Genomic DNA, 14,861 nt, shown 5'->3' with positions numbered 1-14,861 from the left:
ACGCATTTCTTATGTTTGATTCCACCTTTACCATAAGATCTAAAGATGATCTATTCTTCCGAAAGCCAAACTGATTGCTGCTGATTATGTTTCTTTTATCAAAGTACCATGTTAATCAGCGGTGCACCATTTTTTCCAAAGTTTTACTCAAGCAGCTGGTTAGACATATCGGTCTATAGTTGTATGGAGCTGAGTGATCTTTTACTGGTTTAGGGATAGCTATTACATAAGAATGTTGCCAGGAACAGGGGAATGTGTGTTCAGAATAGACCCTATTGTAGAAGTGTAGAATTTTAGGCGTGAGGACAGAGATTTCTCATGTAGATGTTTCAGCATTATATAGTAAATTCTGTCAGGGCCAGCGGCACTGTTTCTTGAGGTATTTATGGATTCTTTCAGTTCAGATAGTGTGAGGGGTAGATTATAGGGCAAAGGATAGGTAGTTTTGAAATTTAGTTTGGATTTCTCAGCTTTGGCTTTAATTTTTTTGGAATGATGGCTGATTAGCTATTGAGGCGGAAAACTCAGAGAATGCAGTTCCTAAGGCGTTTGCAATCTCTGTGTGATCAGAGATCTCCTTCCCATTCCAGTTAAGAATAGCTGAAGGTGATTTAAGATATTTTCCATTCAACTGCCTTATTTTTTTCCAAATTATTCTGGATTCGGTATCTTTGTTAATTGTTGAAGCGAATTTTATCCAAGAGTCTTTTTTGGCTTTTCAGTTGATGTATCATGCTTTGGCTCTAAGTCTTTTATAATTAATAAAGTTGACAGTGGTTGGGTATTTGCCGAATTGGTTCCATGCTGCATTTTTTTCTCTTTTAACTGGGATGGCGATTGTTGCAGCTCTAAGTGCTGTTATATGCTCTGTTAGATAAGAAGAGGAACACATGGATTAGGCAGCAAACTCAAGTAAAGGACATTCTTATCAAAACTAAAGAACTAAAATAGTCTTGGGAAGGACACATAGCTTGAAGACATGATGACAGATGGACTAAGAAAATAACAGAATGGTACCCAAGAGGAGCTAGAAAAAAACCTGGAAGACAAAGGCGGAGATGGATAGATGAAATTCATGAGTTTTTGGGTAGTAAATGGATGGCCAGTGCTCAAAACAGAAAGAACTGGCCTTCATCCTGCAGTGGATTGAAAATGGCTGATGATGATATATGCTCTGCGACGGGAGAAGACTCAATGATGTGATCATTAAAAGAGACATAACTTTTATATTTTGTCCATTCTGCTTTGGAAAATTTCCATTTCGTTTGGGTTTCAGTTGTTGTAGAATCATCCTTTTGGCATTAGCATTAGTAGAGGTATAGGATGCAAGAAAGCACGCTTATGCAGAATCAGCCAAAAAAAAAAAAACCCTCCCATTTCACCCCTCCATTCGTTCCAAATGCCTGTCCAGCTCAGCCTTAAATTTATTTAGACTATAAACTTCCACAACAAAAGATAGAAGTCTGTTCCACCCATCAACTACTCACTTGCTAAAGGCAAATTTCTGCACATCTATTCTACAACTATCTTTCCTCAATTTGAATCTGTGCCCTCTCAGGTTCTTAATCTGAGCAAGAGGAAGAATCCCATCAGCATTCAGCTTGCTCAACCCATTTAAGGCTTTATACACCTCATTTGAGAAAACCTCGAAGGTGCCTACTCTCCAGGTGCTGCAAGTTAGGCCTTTCTTGCTAAGAGCACCCATTTGTTCCCCTCACCAATCTTGTTGCCATTCTTTGTACTTGTTCTAGCAACTCTACATCCTTCCTAAAATGAGGCCTCCAGACCTGTACACAGTACTCTTGGTGTAGCGAATCTTGGAGAGCGAATTGGTCTCAGCGAACTTCATATTTGACTGCACAATTACCCTCAGGTCTTTATTACTTTTCACTTCTCTGAGTGTAGTACCACACAGTTGGTACTTTTCTCTTCGGTTATTGCTACTCATATGCAGTACTTTGCATTTGTCAATGTTAAACTTCAGTTGCCACTTTTCAGCCTAGTTGCCCAACTTATCTAGATCCAGTTGGAGTAGCATATTGTCATTACTGTCGTTAACAACTCTGCCAACATTTGTATCATCTGCAAACCTGGACATTAAACCTGATATACCTTCATCAATATCATTGATATATATAGTGTGAATCAAAGCTGTAATACTCAATATGTTCTACGTTGATATTAATATTTGTAAAATAATAAGAGGAGTTTACCTCAATATAGTACGTAGAACACTTCCATATGATACTCTCCAGAAATTAAAACAAAAAAATCGAAAACTTACATTAGAGTAAAAAATATATTATTAAAAATCAATTTAATGCAATTAAAAATCAATTTAACGCAATTAAAAATTAAAAAGAATCTAACGAAAATATTCAAAACGATTTTCCTTCCTGAAGCTGTGTGATCACAGGAATGAAAATTACCGAATAGGGTTGAACCTGAAACTTAAATAGTGATTATTGGTCTTCGCACATGCACGTAAAGGTCCACGCATTGGAGATCAAATATGGCCACCGAACATTAACAGAATTCTCGTGTAATTTAATTTCTATGGTTTCTGAAATTAATAGCCACGTATAATTACGTTGAACATTAAGTATTTTGGCCTCATTAAATAAAAAAGTATGTTTTCGTTAATAGCATGAAAGGCTAATTCTGATGCTGCTGAATGAGATGCACGAACTGAGGCTTCATGTTGATTTACACGAATATTCAGAGAAAATCGCATCGAACCTTGGTAAGACAAGTTGCAATCACCGCAAGAAATGTTGTATACCAGATCATTAATCTGTGTTGCGAATGCGTAAAGAACCAATCGATTGTTCAGTATAGTGTGTAATTTCCGTATTGGCCTGGCCACAGTTTTAAATTCGGTAACTTTAAAGAATCTATTAAGCTGTTTGTGCCACTGTTCAACATATGGGACAGAAATAAAGTATTTTTTGATATTACTATTGTTGGTTGGTGTAGTATTTTGTATCCTATCCTATCCTTAGCCTGTACCCTAATTTGGTTTATTGTGGCAAGGGGATAACCTCTGTTTAAGAACCTGCTAGTTAATATTTGTATTTCTGAGCCCATGGGCTCAGAAATACAAATGCGGTGACCGTGACTCGTCTTACCAAGCTTCTACACGATTTTCTCTGAATATTCATGTAAATCAACATGAAGCCTCAGCTCGTGCTTCTCGTTCGGCAGTGTCAGAATCAGCCTTTCATGCCATTAACAAAAAACATACTTTTTTATTTAACGAGGCCAAAGTACTTAATGTTCAATGTAATTATACGCGACTATTAATTGCAGAAACCGTAGAAATGAAATTACACGAGAATTCTGTTAATGTTCGGCAGCCATATTTGATCTCCAATGTGTGGACCTTTATGCGCATGCACGAAGACAAATAATCACTATTTAAGTTTCAGGTTCAACCCTATTCGGTAATTTTCATTCCTGTGATCACAACATACGGTCGAAAAGCTTGTCAGCTTCAGGAAGAAAAATTGTTTTAAATATTTTTGTTAGATTCTTTTTAATTTTTAATTGGGTTAAATTGATTTTTAATTGTGGTAAATTGGTTTTTAATTATTTATTTTTTACTCTAATGTAAGTTTTCGATTTTTTCATTTTAATTTCTGGAGAGTATTTTCGATTTTTTCATTTTAATTTCTGGAGAGCTACTAGAGACGGTTGTGTTCAAAGCCGCTAAGTGGATTTTTCTTATTTATTGATTTGAAATTATTGTTTTTCTAAAACTTTTGATTTAAATTTAGTAGTATAACATTATTTTGTGATTTTCTGATTAATTTGGTGTATTTATTCTTTACTCGGCCTTGTAATTGCATAAAACTATCGGTAAAGATTTCCACGTGTTTCAACTCCACTACCGTTCGTAATTTTCCCGCCTTTGTGATACGATAGTTATATTCCGTACTAGATAGCGTTAGTTGAACTTCATTAGCAGTTAAATTGTACGTTTAAATAAATACATATAACGACTTAGATTACAAACGTAATATAATTAATTATATTTAACATAATTAATAAAATAACATAATTAATTATAATTAATTAATAAATTAATAGAATCATGACTCAGACCAGAGCAGCAAAGCAAAAGGCTCAAGCTAATGGAAGTGCTGTGGCTCAGAGCAGAACTGAGGGGGGCAGTTGTCCTCTGACTCACAGCCTTATAAAATGCACTGTTTGCTTGATGTTTGCACAGCAATTGGGTACGGGACATGATACTGCCAAGGGGGATGTCTTTGTGTGTGCGCGATGCAAGGAGTGTATCGATATCAGGCAACAACTCGGCGTTCTTGTGGGCCTATATGAGAGCTTGAAGGACAGGGTGGATGCCCTCGAAGAAACTAAACTGAGGGGCCCATCGAGCTCTCAGCTGCCCACATCAACGCCAGAGCTTGCACTTGGGCATTGCGCGACACAGAGACAACCCCCAAGGCAGAATGCGCTGGTCCTGAAGGAACTAGTAGTTGTTGGTGACTCTACTGTGAGGGAAAGGGGAACATGCTTTGTAAAAAAGATAGGTAGAACAGGACCAGGGTATGGCTGCTAGGGGCAAAGGTTGATGACGCTGTAGAGCGAATATCATCTTTTAAGGGCACAAAAGGTGATATAGTTGTACACGTTGGCACTAATAATATTAAGAGTAGGAGACCGGCAGAATTACTTAACAAGTACAGGTCACTGTTGAACAAAAGCCGAGAATTAGGGTTGAATTTGAAAGTGTCTGCAATTCTGCCCAGACACGATAGGAGGGAGTACATGATGAGAGCCTTGTCGATCAATTCGGCCCTGGAAAGATTGTGGAAGGCTCAAGGGGTAGATTTTTTTTCAGCCTGGACTGTACTTGTTAACAGGAGAGATTGCTTCTACAGGGATGGGATACACTTAAATAGAAAGGGTGCAAGAATATTTGCTGATGCTATCGAGGCAGTGTTAGGTGGGTCGGAAAACTGCTAGCTTTGGGGCAGACAAAGACCAATAGATTGACAGTAGCCACTGGCAGAGGTGAAAGAGATTCTTGCACTGCTTCTATTAGAATGAGCAGAAGCCTGAAAAACAAGATGCATGGTATTTCAGAGACTGCTGGGAGCCATTGCGGTACAAGTAAACACATGGGTTGTGTTAGGGTAGCTAAGAATAGAAACTGGTGCAGGTATACTTGCATGTACACCAATGCTAGGAGTTTAGTAAATAAATTTGATGAATTTGAGGTATTGCTCAAAACATCAAAGGCAGATATTGTTGGGATATCAGAGACGTGGTGTCACACAGATATAAGGGATGCAGAACTGCAATTTGGGGAGTACAACGTCTACAGAAAGGATAGACAGGATAGGAAGGGGGGGAGGGGTTATGCTATTAGTTAAGAAACACATAAAAACCAAGGAAGTGAAGCCAGTCGACATCGCCGGACAGTGCAGTGTTGAGTCAGTTTGGTGTGACATAAGCATTGGGAGATCAAAATTGAGCGTAGGAGTGTGCTATAGGCCTAATGACTCTGATGAGTATAATAAGAAACTGTACAGGGAAATAGAGTGGGCCAGTAAATCAGAGAGTCTTATAATGGGAGATTTTAAATTCCCAGATATTGACTGGAATTTGGGGGCTGGTTACTCACACACTAGCAGGGCTTTTGTGGATTTATTGGATGATTGTTTTCTACATCAGCATGTTCGGGAGGCAACTAGAGGGAGTAATACTCTTGATTTGATTATCAGCAGTGATTATTTATGCATTAAGAATCTGCAGATAAATGAACCACTAGGTGGCAGTGATCACAGTGTGCTGAAGTGGGATTTACTCAAAGAGGTAACTACCATTAGGGGTAAAGGGAAGGGTTATTGCTTCCGTAAAGGCGACAACGATGGACTGAGACAGTATTTAAATTCTATACAGTGGGACCAACTGATGATGTTACCAACAGCAAATTCAAAATGGGAAGCATTCAAAGAACTTATCTTGGAAGCTACTAGGCTTTACATACCAACTAAGAAATATTGTTCAAGGTTTAGGCCAAAATGGATGTCAGATGAACTAATGAGGCATATGGCAGAGAAGAAAAATGCATGGGATACTTACAAATTAATACATGACACAGAAGCCTATGATAGATACAAGTTGATATGCAACCAAGTTACAAAGGAGGTTAGGCAGGCGAAGGCAGATTACGAGAAATCTTTGGCAAGGGATGCAAAGAAAAACAGCAAAGAGTTCTTTACTTATGTAAACTCTAGAAGGAAGGGGATGAATCAGATTGGTCCACTTGATATTGATGGGTCAAGTTTTGATGATCCTGCTCAGGTAGCTAACAAACTAAATGAATATTTTGCATCGACATTCACACATGAGGAGTTATTCAGCAAGGGGAATGCCAGAGGTGTATTCAACTCTAGCAGTAAGCTACAGAATCTTGAAATAACTGGGAGTAAAGTGGAGGAGAAACTGTTGAAGATAAACACAAGCAAGGCACCCGGGGTGGATGGGATCTATCCAGTTATATTAAAGGAGGCAGCAAAGGAAGTAAGCAAACCCTTAGCCATAATTATGAGAGCTTCTTTGGACTCAGGGGGAGGTACCCATATACTGTAAATGTGCAAATGTGACCCCAATTCACAAAGGAGGATCAAAGGCCGACACAAGTAATTATACACCTGTGAGCTTAACTTCTGTTCCAGGAAAATTAATGGAGGCACTGGTTAAAGAAGCACTGCAGGATCATTTAGACAAGACTTCAGTTATAGCTCAGACACAGCATGGTTTTATTAAGGGGAAGTCTTGCCTGACCAACTTGATTGGATACTATGATGCAGTCACAAAAGAACTGGATGCAGGGAATAACTTTGATATTATATACTTGGATCTTAGAAAGGCTTTTGATACTGTTGCACATGGAAGACTGCTACACAAATTGGAGCAGCGTGACATTGGAGGCAAATTGCTGCTATGGATAAAGGGGTGGTTGAGGAGGAGAAGACAGAGAGTGGTAATCAATGGACACTGCTCATCGTGGACTAATGTTATTAGTGGAGTCCCTCAGGGCTCAGTGTTGGGTCCATTATTGTTTTCTGTATTTATAAATGATATTGATGATGGTATATCAAGCTTAATGTCCAAGTTTGCAGATGATACAAAGGTTGGCACGGTTGTCAAGGACACTACTGACACTATGCTGCTGCAACAGGATCTGGAAATGTTGAGCAGATGGGCTGAGAGTTGGCAAATGACGTTTAACATTGAGAAATGTAAAGTACTACACATGGGAAACAGCAACCCCAGAGCAACGTATCAACTCTGTGGTACTACACTGACAGTGGTAGAGAATGAAAGGGACTTGGGGGTGGTTGTGCAGGCAGATATGAAGTTCTCTGAGCAGTGCAGACGGGCTGCAAGAATAGCTCATGGAGTATTGTCAATGATATACAGGAATTTTTCCAGCAGGGATAAGGAGGCGATTATTCCATTGTATAAGGCAATGGTCAGGCCACACCTAGAGTACTGTATACAGGTCTGGAGGCCTCATTTCAAGAAGGATGTAGAGCTGCTGGAACGAGTACAGAGAAGGGCAACAAGATTAGTGAATGGAACAAAGGGGTACTCTTACGAAGAAAGGCTTAAGTTTTGCAAATTACAGTGTCTGGAAACTAGGCACCAGCGAGGTGATCTGATAGAGGTGTATAAAGCCTTGAATGGTTTAAGCATGCTCAATGCTGATGGGATTCTTCCTCTCGCTCAGAAAAATCACCTAAGAGGGCATAAATTCAAATTGAGGAAAGACAGACGTAGGATAGACGTGCGGAAATTTGCCTTTAGCCAGTGGGTGGTTGGTTGGTGGAACAGACTTCCATCCCTTGTAGTGGAGGTTGAGAGCCTAAATAAGTTTAAGGCTCAGCTGGACAGGTATTTTGAACGAACAGAGGGGTGAAGTGGAAGTGGGTTTTTTTTTTTTTTTTTTATTTATTTATTTTTTTTTGGCTGATGCTGCATAAGCTTGCTTTCTTGCATCAAATGCCTCTACTAATGCTAATGCTAAAGTGTTCTGCGTACTATATTGAGGTAAACTCCTCTTATTATTTTACAAACATTGATATATATATACAAAACAACAATGGTCCCACACCAAACCCTGGGGAACTCCACTAATAACATTACTGCATGAAGTGCAGCATCGACTGATTACCATTCTCTGTCGTTTCCCACTCAACCATCCCTTTATCCATTGTAGCAACTTATCCTTAATGCCATACCTCTTCAATTCGTACAGCAGTCTTCCATGTGCAACAGTATCAAAAGCTTTCCTGAAATCTAAGTATATGATATCAAAATTATTTTTGGCATTCAGTTCCTTTGTGACCACATCATAGTATCCAATCAAACTGGTCAGACAAGACTTCCCTTTAACAAACCCATGCTGTGTCTTAACTATTGCTGCACTCATGTCTAGATGATCCTGCAATGTCAGTGTCCAGTGTCATAACCAGTGCCCATAGTCCAGTATCGTAACCACTGGGCCATCGCACCCCTTATTATTATTATTATTATTAGCTGCATGGTGTAAGGAAGTCAGTGGCTTATGCTGCACCAGCCAAAAAAAAATTTCTGAATTACCCCGAGAGAGAGAGAGTTAGAAGTAGAAGGGAATCACTAAGAAAGAGAAGAATGATGATATCCAGCTGGGTGTGTCAAGCCCATACTCACCAGATATGAGTCCCTTAATATTTAGCCTTTGGTAATTGTATGTATAATAGATCTTGAAATAGTTGGCAGACAACTAATAGTACACATTATGCAAAGATTAATTTTAGCAGTTTAAATGATTTTTTAATAAGATTAATAATTTAGTTAATAAGATTAAATTTAATAAAATTAAATCAAATTAAACCACAAATACTTACATTCCTGTAATGCAGTCCTTATGAAAACATCAGATTTGCATACCAAGACAATTTAAACAATTAATTATATTACATTTTTATATTTACAATTAATTATATTTATATGTTCTTTACTGTACTCTCAAACTAATTTTGGAATCAAAACACAAGTAAAGGTCTCCTGGGGCCAATCAGAGTTTGCACCTGAGGCTGAGGATATTCAGAGAGAGAGAGAGAATAACAGTTTGGATGTTGTAGGATTAGATATCTGTTTGGAGGTTGATCTTAATTGCATGGTTGGCTTCAAGATTACATTAAGAGGAGTGGATGGGGGGGTTCTTTTTTTGAGATATAATTATTATGGTTTCTATTTTTATTTTTCATCTGTTCTAATATTCTACTTTTGAAAATATGCATGTGGTCACTATCTGTATGCTTTTCTTTCTGTGAATATTGTTGGTTATGCCAATAAGGAAGGATTTCTTGTATAGTTTGCATTTACTGTACCTGTCAGTAGTTAGAAAAGAGATATCCTTGAAATCCCTCTGGTGATCTATGCACCATGTGTGGAATGCAGGATACAATTTTGCTATTAGGCCATGGGCTGTTATATTTATAATCTTTATTTATTTTTTTAATAATCTATCAGTTGCCCAATATATGTCAATCTTTGTGATGTAAATAATGCTGGGTGCGTAGTGGGAAGGGTCTTCATCAGGTGTGAAGCGAGTGAGGGTTTTTTTTTACTCCCTCCCTTAATTCACCTAACCTGATTAACCATGTGTATGCATGTGGGTGCATGCACAAATACATACAAAAGGTGTACCTACCACCAGGTTGCCAATAACAACAGTAGCCAAGAAGAAAGGAATACAGGGCCAGCCAGATACTAGCATGCAATCCCACATAGATTCAATCCATTCTCCACAAAGTACACGAAACACAATCATGAAGGAATGCATAAAATCCTTGAAATTCCATCGTGGTACCACTCCTTCAGGAAATCTTTAAAAAACAAAAATTATGAATATAAAAATTGAAATACTAAAAAAAAGAAATTTTAAAAAATTTCAGACTGAACTGACAAAATATGTCTGAACCAGAGGCATTACTAGGGTTGATGATGCCCAGGACAAATAAAAAATAGCATCCCTTGAAAACTGTTCTTTAAAATTCTGGCTGAATTCTTCCAGTACAGGTTACAAAATAATAAGAACAAAATACACTTTTATTGTTAAAAAATGAAACTTATATTTGGTGCTCAGGGTACGTGCCCCACCTTAGTTACGCCACTGGTCTGAATCAAAGAAATTTAACGCTAAGCTGATAAAAAATATTAACTCTGTGTTTTAATTAAAAGTGACCAAAGTAAGATAATTATTTTAGTATGATAATAGTTCTATAGATACATATTTAATAATGACATATAAGTAATATTTACAATATTAAAATGTTAACTAAATTAATAATCATAAATGAACATAACACACAAAATAGCCATAAAGAAATACCGAATATTAAAAGTAAGCATTATCTTTAAAACATTCTTTGACTCCATAAAAAATATATTAAATGCTTCTACTCACATGAATTTAAAAATCATAATGGTTGTGTTTATCACAATGTGGCCATAAAAACAGTGAATAGTATTAGACATGAAATCAATTTTATGCAGTTAAGCTTAAGCTCAACTGCATAATAAATTTTATGCAGTTGAGCTTAATCCTTAAAAAGCATGATATGTGCTGCTGTTGTTGTTATTTGGTTTTTAGGAGCATTAGCAACTAAGGCCATATTGCTCCGGGATATGCGGTGGTCATTCCCTGACCTTTCCGCATCCTCCCTATTTTGTGGTGAAGGGCTCGAACCCATATGATATGTGCACATTCTGAAAATATATTTATCTTTTTCATTAGAAAGATACTATAATTTTCAGTTTTAAAAATGACAAAAGCACAATTTGTGCTTTTGGCATCTTTAAAACCAAAAATTTTGTTATAATACATCACAACATTTTCATATTTTTAGCAAGGAAAGTTTACAATCTACAACTTTATTGATAATCTGCACCTTGCCACAGAATTAAAGTAGAAGTGAAAAGAATAAACCAATGGCATTTTTAGAAATAAACAGAGAAAAAAAATGGATGGCAGTTTGATTTTCATGACAGTTTCAATTATTCATACTCTACCAAAGCTTAGTATGCATTCCCTGAAATTATGCCATAGCAGTGACCCAAAGAATGATATGTATCTAAAATCAATGTTAAGAAAGAATGAATATTACATGAAGATGATAAATAAAACCATAAAATTACACGACAGAACCCAGCTCAAAAGGCAGTACCAAAGAGGGTTTAATAATAAATAATTCCTTATATCAAAAGACTCAATGAGCAGATAAACACATAACAAAAAAATTCCAAATAAAAACACTATATTGTAATCTCAAATATAAAGGTCCTCTTCAAAGGAAACCCCTTCCCTTTAAAGAGTTCACCAGGGCTCCTGTATACCAAATAATATGTGCAGAAAAAATAAACTGAATATACCACAAATTGTGCTTTTGGCTGCAGCAAATTCTTAATTTGAACAAATTAAGTTTATGCTTCTCTGTTTGTAATTTATTTGTTATTTGTTTTTTAGGAACATTAACAACTAAGGTCATATTGCTCTGGGGATATGCGGTGGTCATTCCCTGATCTTTCTGTTATGCTTCTCTGAATATTCTCCTGCTACAGAAAGATGCTATTCTAGGAAGCAATATTTGTGCAGTCAATAAAAGAGCAAGAATTTACCAAAACATAAAGATATCTGTCCAAATCACAACAATCTGATTTAGACAGATATCTTTAAAAACAAGACAAAACTGGAAAAAAAAAACAGTACACAGCGGTCTTAAAGTGCTAAGTAAAGCAATCCAAAATCCCAGAGTAATTTTACAAAAATCTATTTTTATTAACTTAAATACTGTATTCAAAAATATAAAAAACTATACTACAATAAAATACGAAATAAAATTTAATACCCATTCTTTTTTTTAAAAGAAAATAAAGTTTCCTCTTTTTCTCTTGGTTTGCCTTCTTGCAAAAAGTACTATATACATTTTTAAAGTGTATATAAATTTTGAGCCCATCATCTTTTCAGTGTCTCCTTGTTGTCTGATCTAGTCAAATTTGACATTTTAGGTTCTTTTTCATGTTTTCTGATGGGCTAAAATTTTTGTATAACAAAAAAGAACTCCTTTCCATTTTAATATGATGGACATGCATGGATGCAAATTTTAAAAAAAGTTGGGGAGGGGGTCTTGTCTCTAGGAACATTACAAAATGTAAACAAACAATACCTAAAACAGATTCCATGTATTTCTTTTCTGTAATTCCAGTTAGACTAACCCAGATGTTCTCTGGCCATGAAGGCCTCAGTTAATCTGAAACCCTGATAATATACTTCCAGATAATCATGAGTCTACTATATAATACTGACAAGTGCATCAGCAACATTCAGTACAGTCTTGATTTTATCTGGAATAATATTAAGAGGGAAGATCATAAATAAATCTCCTCACTCTGAACTACCCCTGGACCTCCCCATTGTTTACTGGTAGTGGGAGCAATAATTGCTCCATTATTTTGTTTAAGGAAAATGCATTGAACTTCATATAGGTAAAAAAAAAAATAAATAAATGTAAGTTTCAAAAATTTTATCTACAAATATAAAACTTCATTATATTAACTCAATGGTTGGGAAACCCTGGCTGCAGTGGGATTACTGTGCCTTGGAATTTTATATATAAAACTATTTACACTGCTAGAAGAAACCCCTTCAAGTGTCAATACCCCAGTGTTCTTCCAAAATAATAAAGCTTTTTTTTTTTTTTTTTTCATTTTTTTGCTGTTGGTCAGAGTACAGATGAACGAACAGTGCCAATACTAGTGTACTGGCCATGGAAGATCTTTGTTTGGTTTGGTTGGTTTTTAGGAGCATTAGCAACTAAGGCTATATTGCTCTGGGGGGATATGTGGTGGTCATTCCCTGACCTTTCCGCAAACTCCATATTTGGTGGGCACAGGCTCGAACTCCAGTCTAATCAAGAAGTGTGTGCTACGCACTGCTGCTCCTGCCCACCTGGCTACAGAGGTGCCGGCCATGGAAGACCTGTCATATGGCTAACCCGATCATTCAATCTAGATCCAACTAAACTTTCCTGCAGAGTCATGGGAAACAGATGATATACAACAAAGGTAACAAGGGATGGATGGCAATACATTTTAAACAACATCCACAAGACTTCTGTAGTCATTTGTTACCACCCTGAACATCAGTGCATCTTCCATATGAAGCATGTGTCAAGACTAATGGCCAGTCAGTTGGAACAACTGTGAATGGCATGGTACTCCAAATGGGATGTTCTGAACTGCAAAATGCCATGAATATTTAAATACCATACGAAAGTTGATATTATGCACAACGATTACATTATTGTATATTTGTTTTTCATGTTATACTAAATGCTTACAGGTTGCCTAAATGGAAATGACATAAAAGATATATGGAGCATAATCAATTATGATAATGTGCACCAATTATCTATAGACTTTTTGTTCATATTTTTAAATAACCATTAATGAAACATTAGCATTAGTAGAGGCATATGATGCAAAAAAGCAAGCTTATGCAACATCAACCAAAAAAAAAAAAAAAAAAATACCTCCCATTTCACCCGTCCATTCATTCCAAATGCCTGTCCAGCTCAGAAATTTACTTAGGCTATCAACTTCCACAACAAGAGATAGAAGTCTATTCCACTAATCAACCACCTGCTGGCTAATGGCAAATTTCTGCACATCTATTCTACAACTGTCTTTCCTCAATTTGAATCTATGTCCCCTCAGGTTCTTAATCTGAACAAGAAGAAGAATCCCATCAGCATTCAGCTTGTTCAATCCATTCAAGGCCTTATACACCTCAATCAGATCATTTGCAGGTACCTACTCTCCAGGCACTGCAATTTACAGAACTTAAGCCTTTCCTGGTAAGAGCCCCAATCTTGTTACCCTTCTTTGTACTTGTTATAGCAACCCTACATTCTTCCTAAAATGAGGCCTCCAGGCCTGCACACAATACTCTAGTTTTGGCCTAACCACTGCCTTGTACAATGGAATAATTACCTCCCTGCTAGCAAAATTCATATATATCATTGATAACACTCCATGACCTGCCCTGGCAGCCCATCTGCACTGCTCAGCGAACTTTATATCTGACTGCACAATTACCCCAAGATCTTTTTCACTTTCCACTTCCCTGAGTGTAGTACCACACAGTTGGTACGTTTCTCTTCGGTTATTGCTATCCATATGCAGTACTGCAGTACTTTGCATTTGTCACTGTTAAACTTCAGTTGCCATTTGTCAGCCCAATTTCTCAACTTATCTAGATCCAGTTGGAGTAGCATACTGTCTTTACTGTCGTTAACAGCACTGCCAACCTTTATATCATGTGCAAACTTGGACATCAAGCCTGATATACCTTCATCAATATCATTGATAAATATACAAAACAACAGTGGACGCAACACCGAACCCTGTGCGACTCCACTAATAACATTGGTCCACGAAGAGCAGCACCCATTGATTACCACTCTCTGTCATCTCCCACTCAACCATCCATTTATCTCTTGTAGGAACTTACCCTTAATGCCATACCACTCCAATTTGTACAGAAGTCTTCCATGTGCAACAGTATCAAAAGCTTTCCGGAAATCCAAGTATATGATATCAAAATTATTTTTTACATCCAGTTCCTCTGTGACCATATCATAGTATCCAATAAAATTGGCCAGACAAGACCTCCCTTTAACAAACCTATGCTATGCAAATGTGCTACATGTGAGATGTTTACAAACCTATCTGAAAGAGACATAATGGAGTCAAGCGGGATGTCTTTTGTGTGTTTGGTGCAA

General features: G+C 37.0%; 1 protein-coding gene across 1 annotated transcript in view; it reads right to left on the bottom strand.

Moving 5' to 3' along the window:
* Window positions 1-14,861, bottom strand: part of LOC150089320 (sodium channel protein para-like) — a 2,114,826-nt gene that overhangs the window by 709,031 nt on the left and 1,390,934 nt on the right. Inside the window, exon 20 of the mRNA XM_090389008.1 lies at window positions 9,731-9,905. Coding sequence (XP_090245134.1) covers window positions 9,731-9,905 — 175 coding nt within the window. The remainder of the gene's footprint in view (window positions 1-9,730; window positions 9,906-14,861) is intronic.

This window comes from Mastigoproctus giganteus, chromosome 2 (genome assembly GCF_048544385.1).
Source record: "Mastigoproctus giganteus isolate SK-2022 chromosome 2, ASM4854438v1, whole genome shotgun sequence".
NCBI lineage: Eukaryota > Metazoa > Arthropoda > Arachnida > Uropygi > Thelyphonidae > Mastigoproctus > Mastigoproctus giganteus.
Note: the sequence above shows the minus strand (reverse complement) of the source record. Positions and strands in the feature narration are given on the sequence as shown.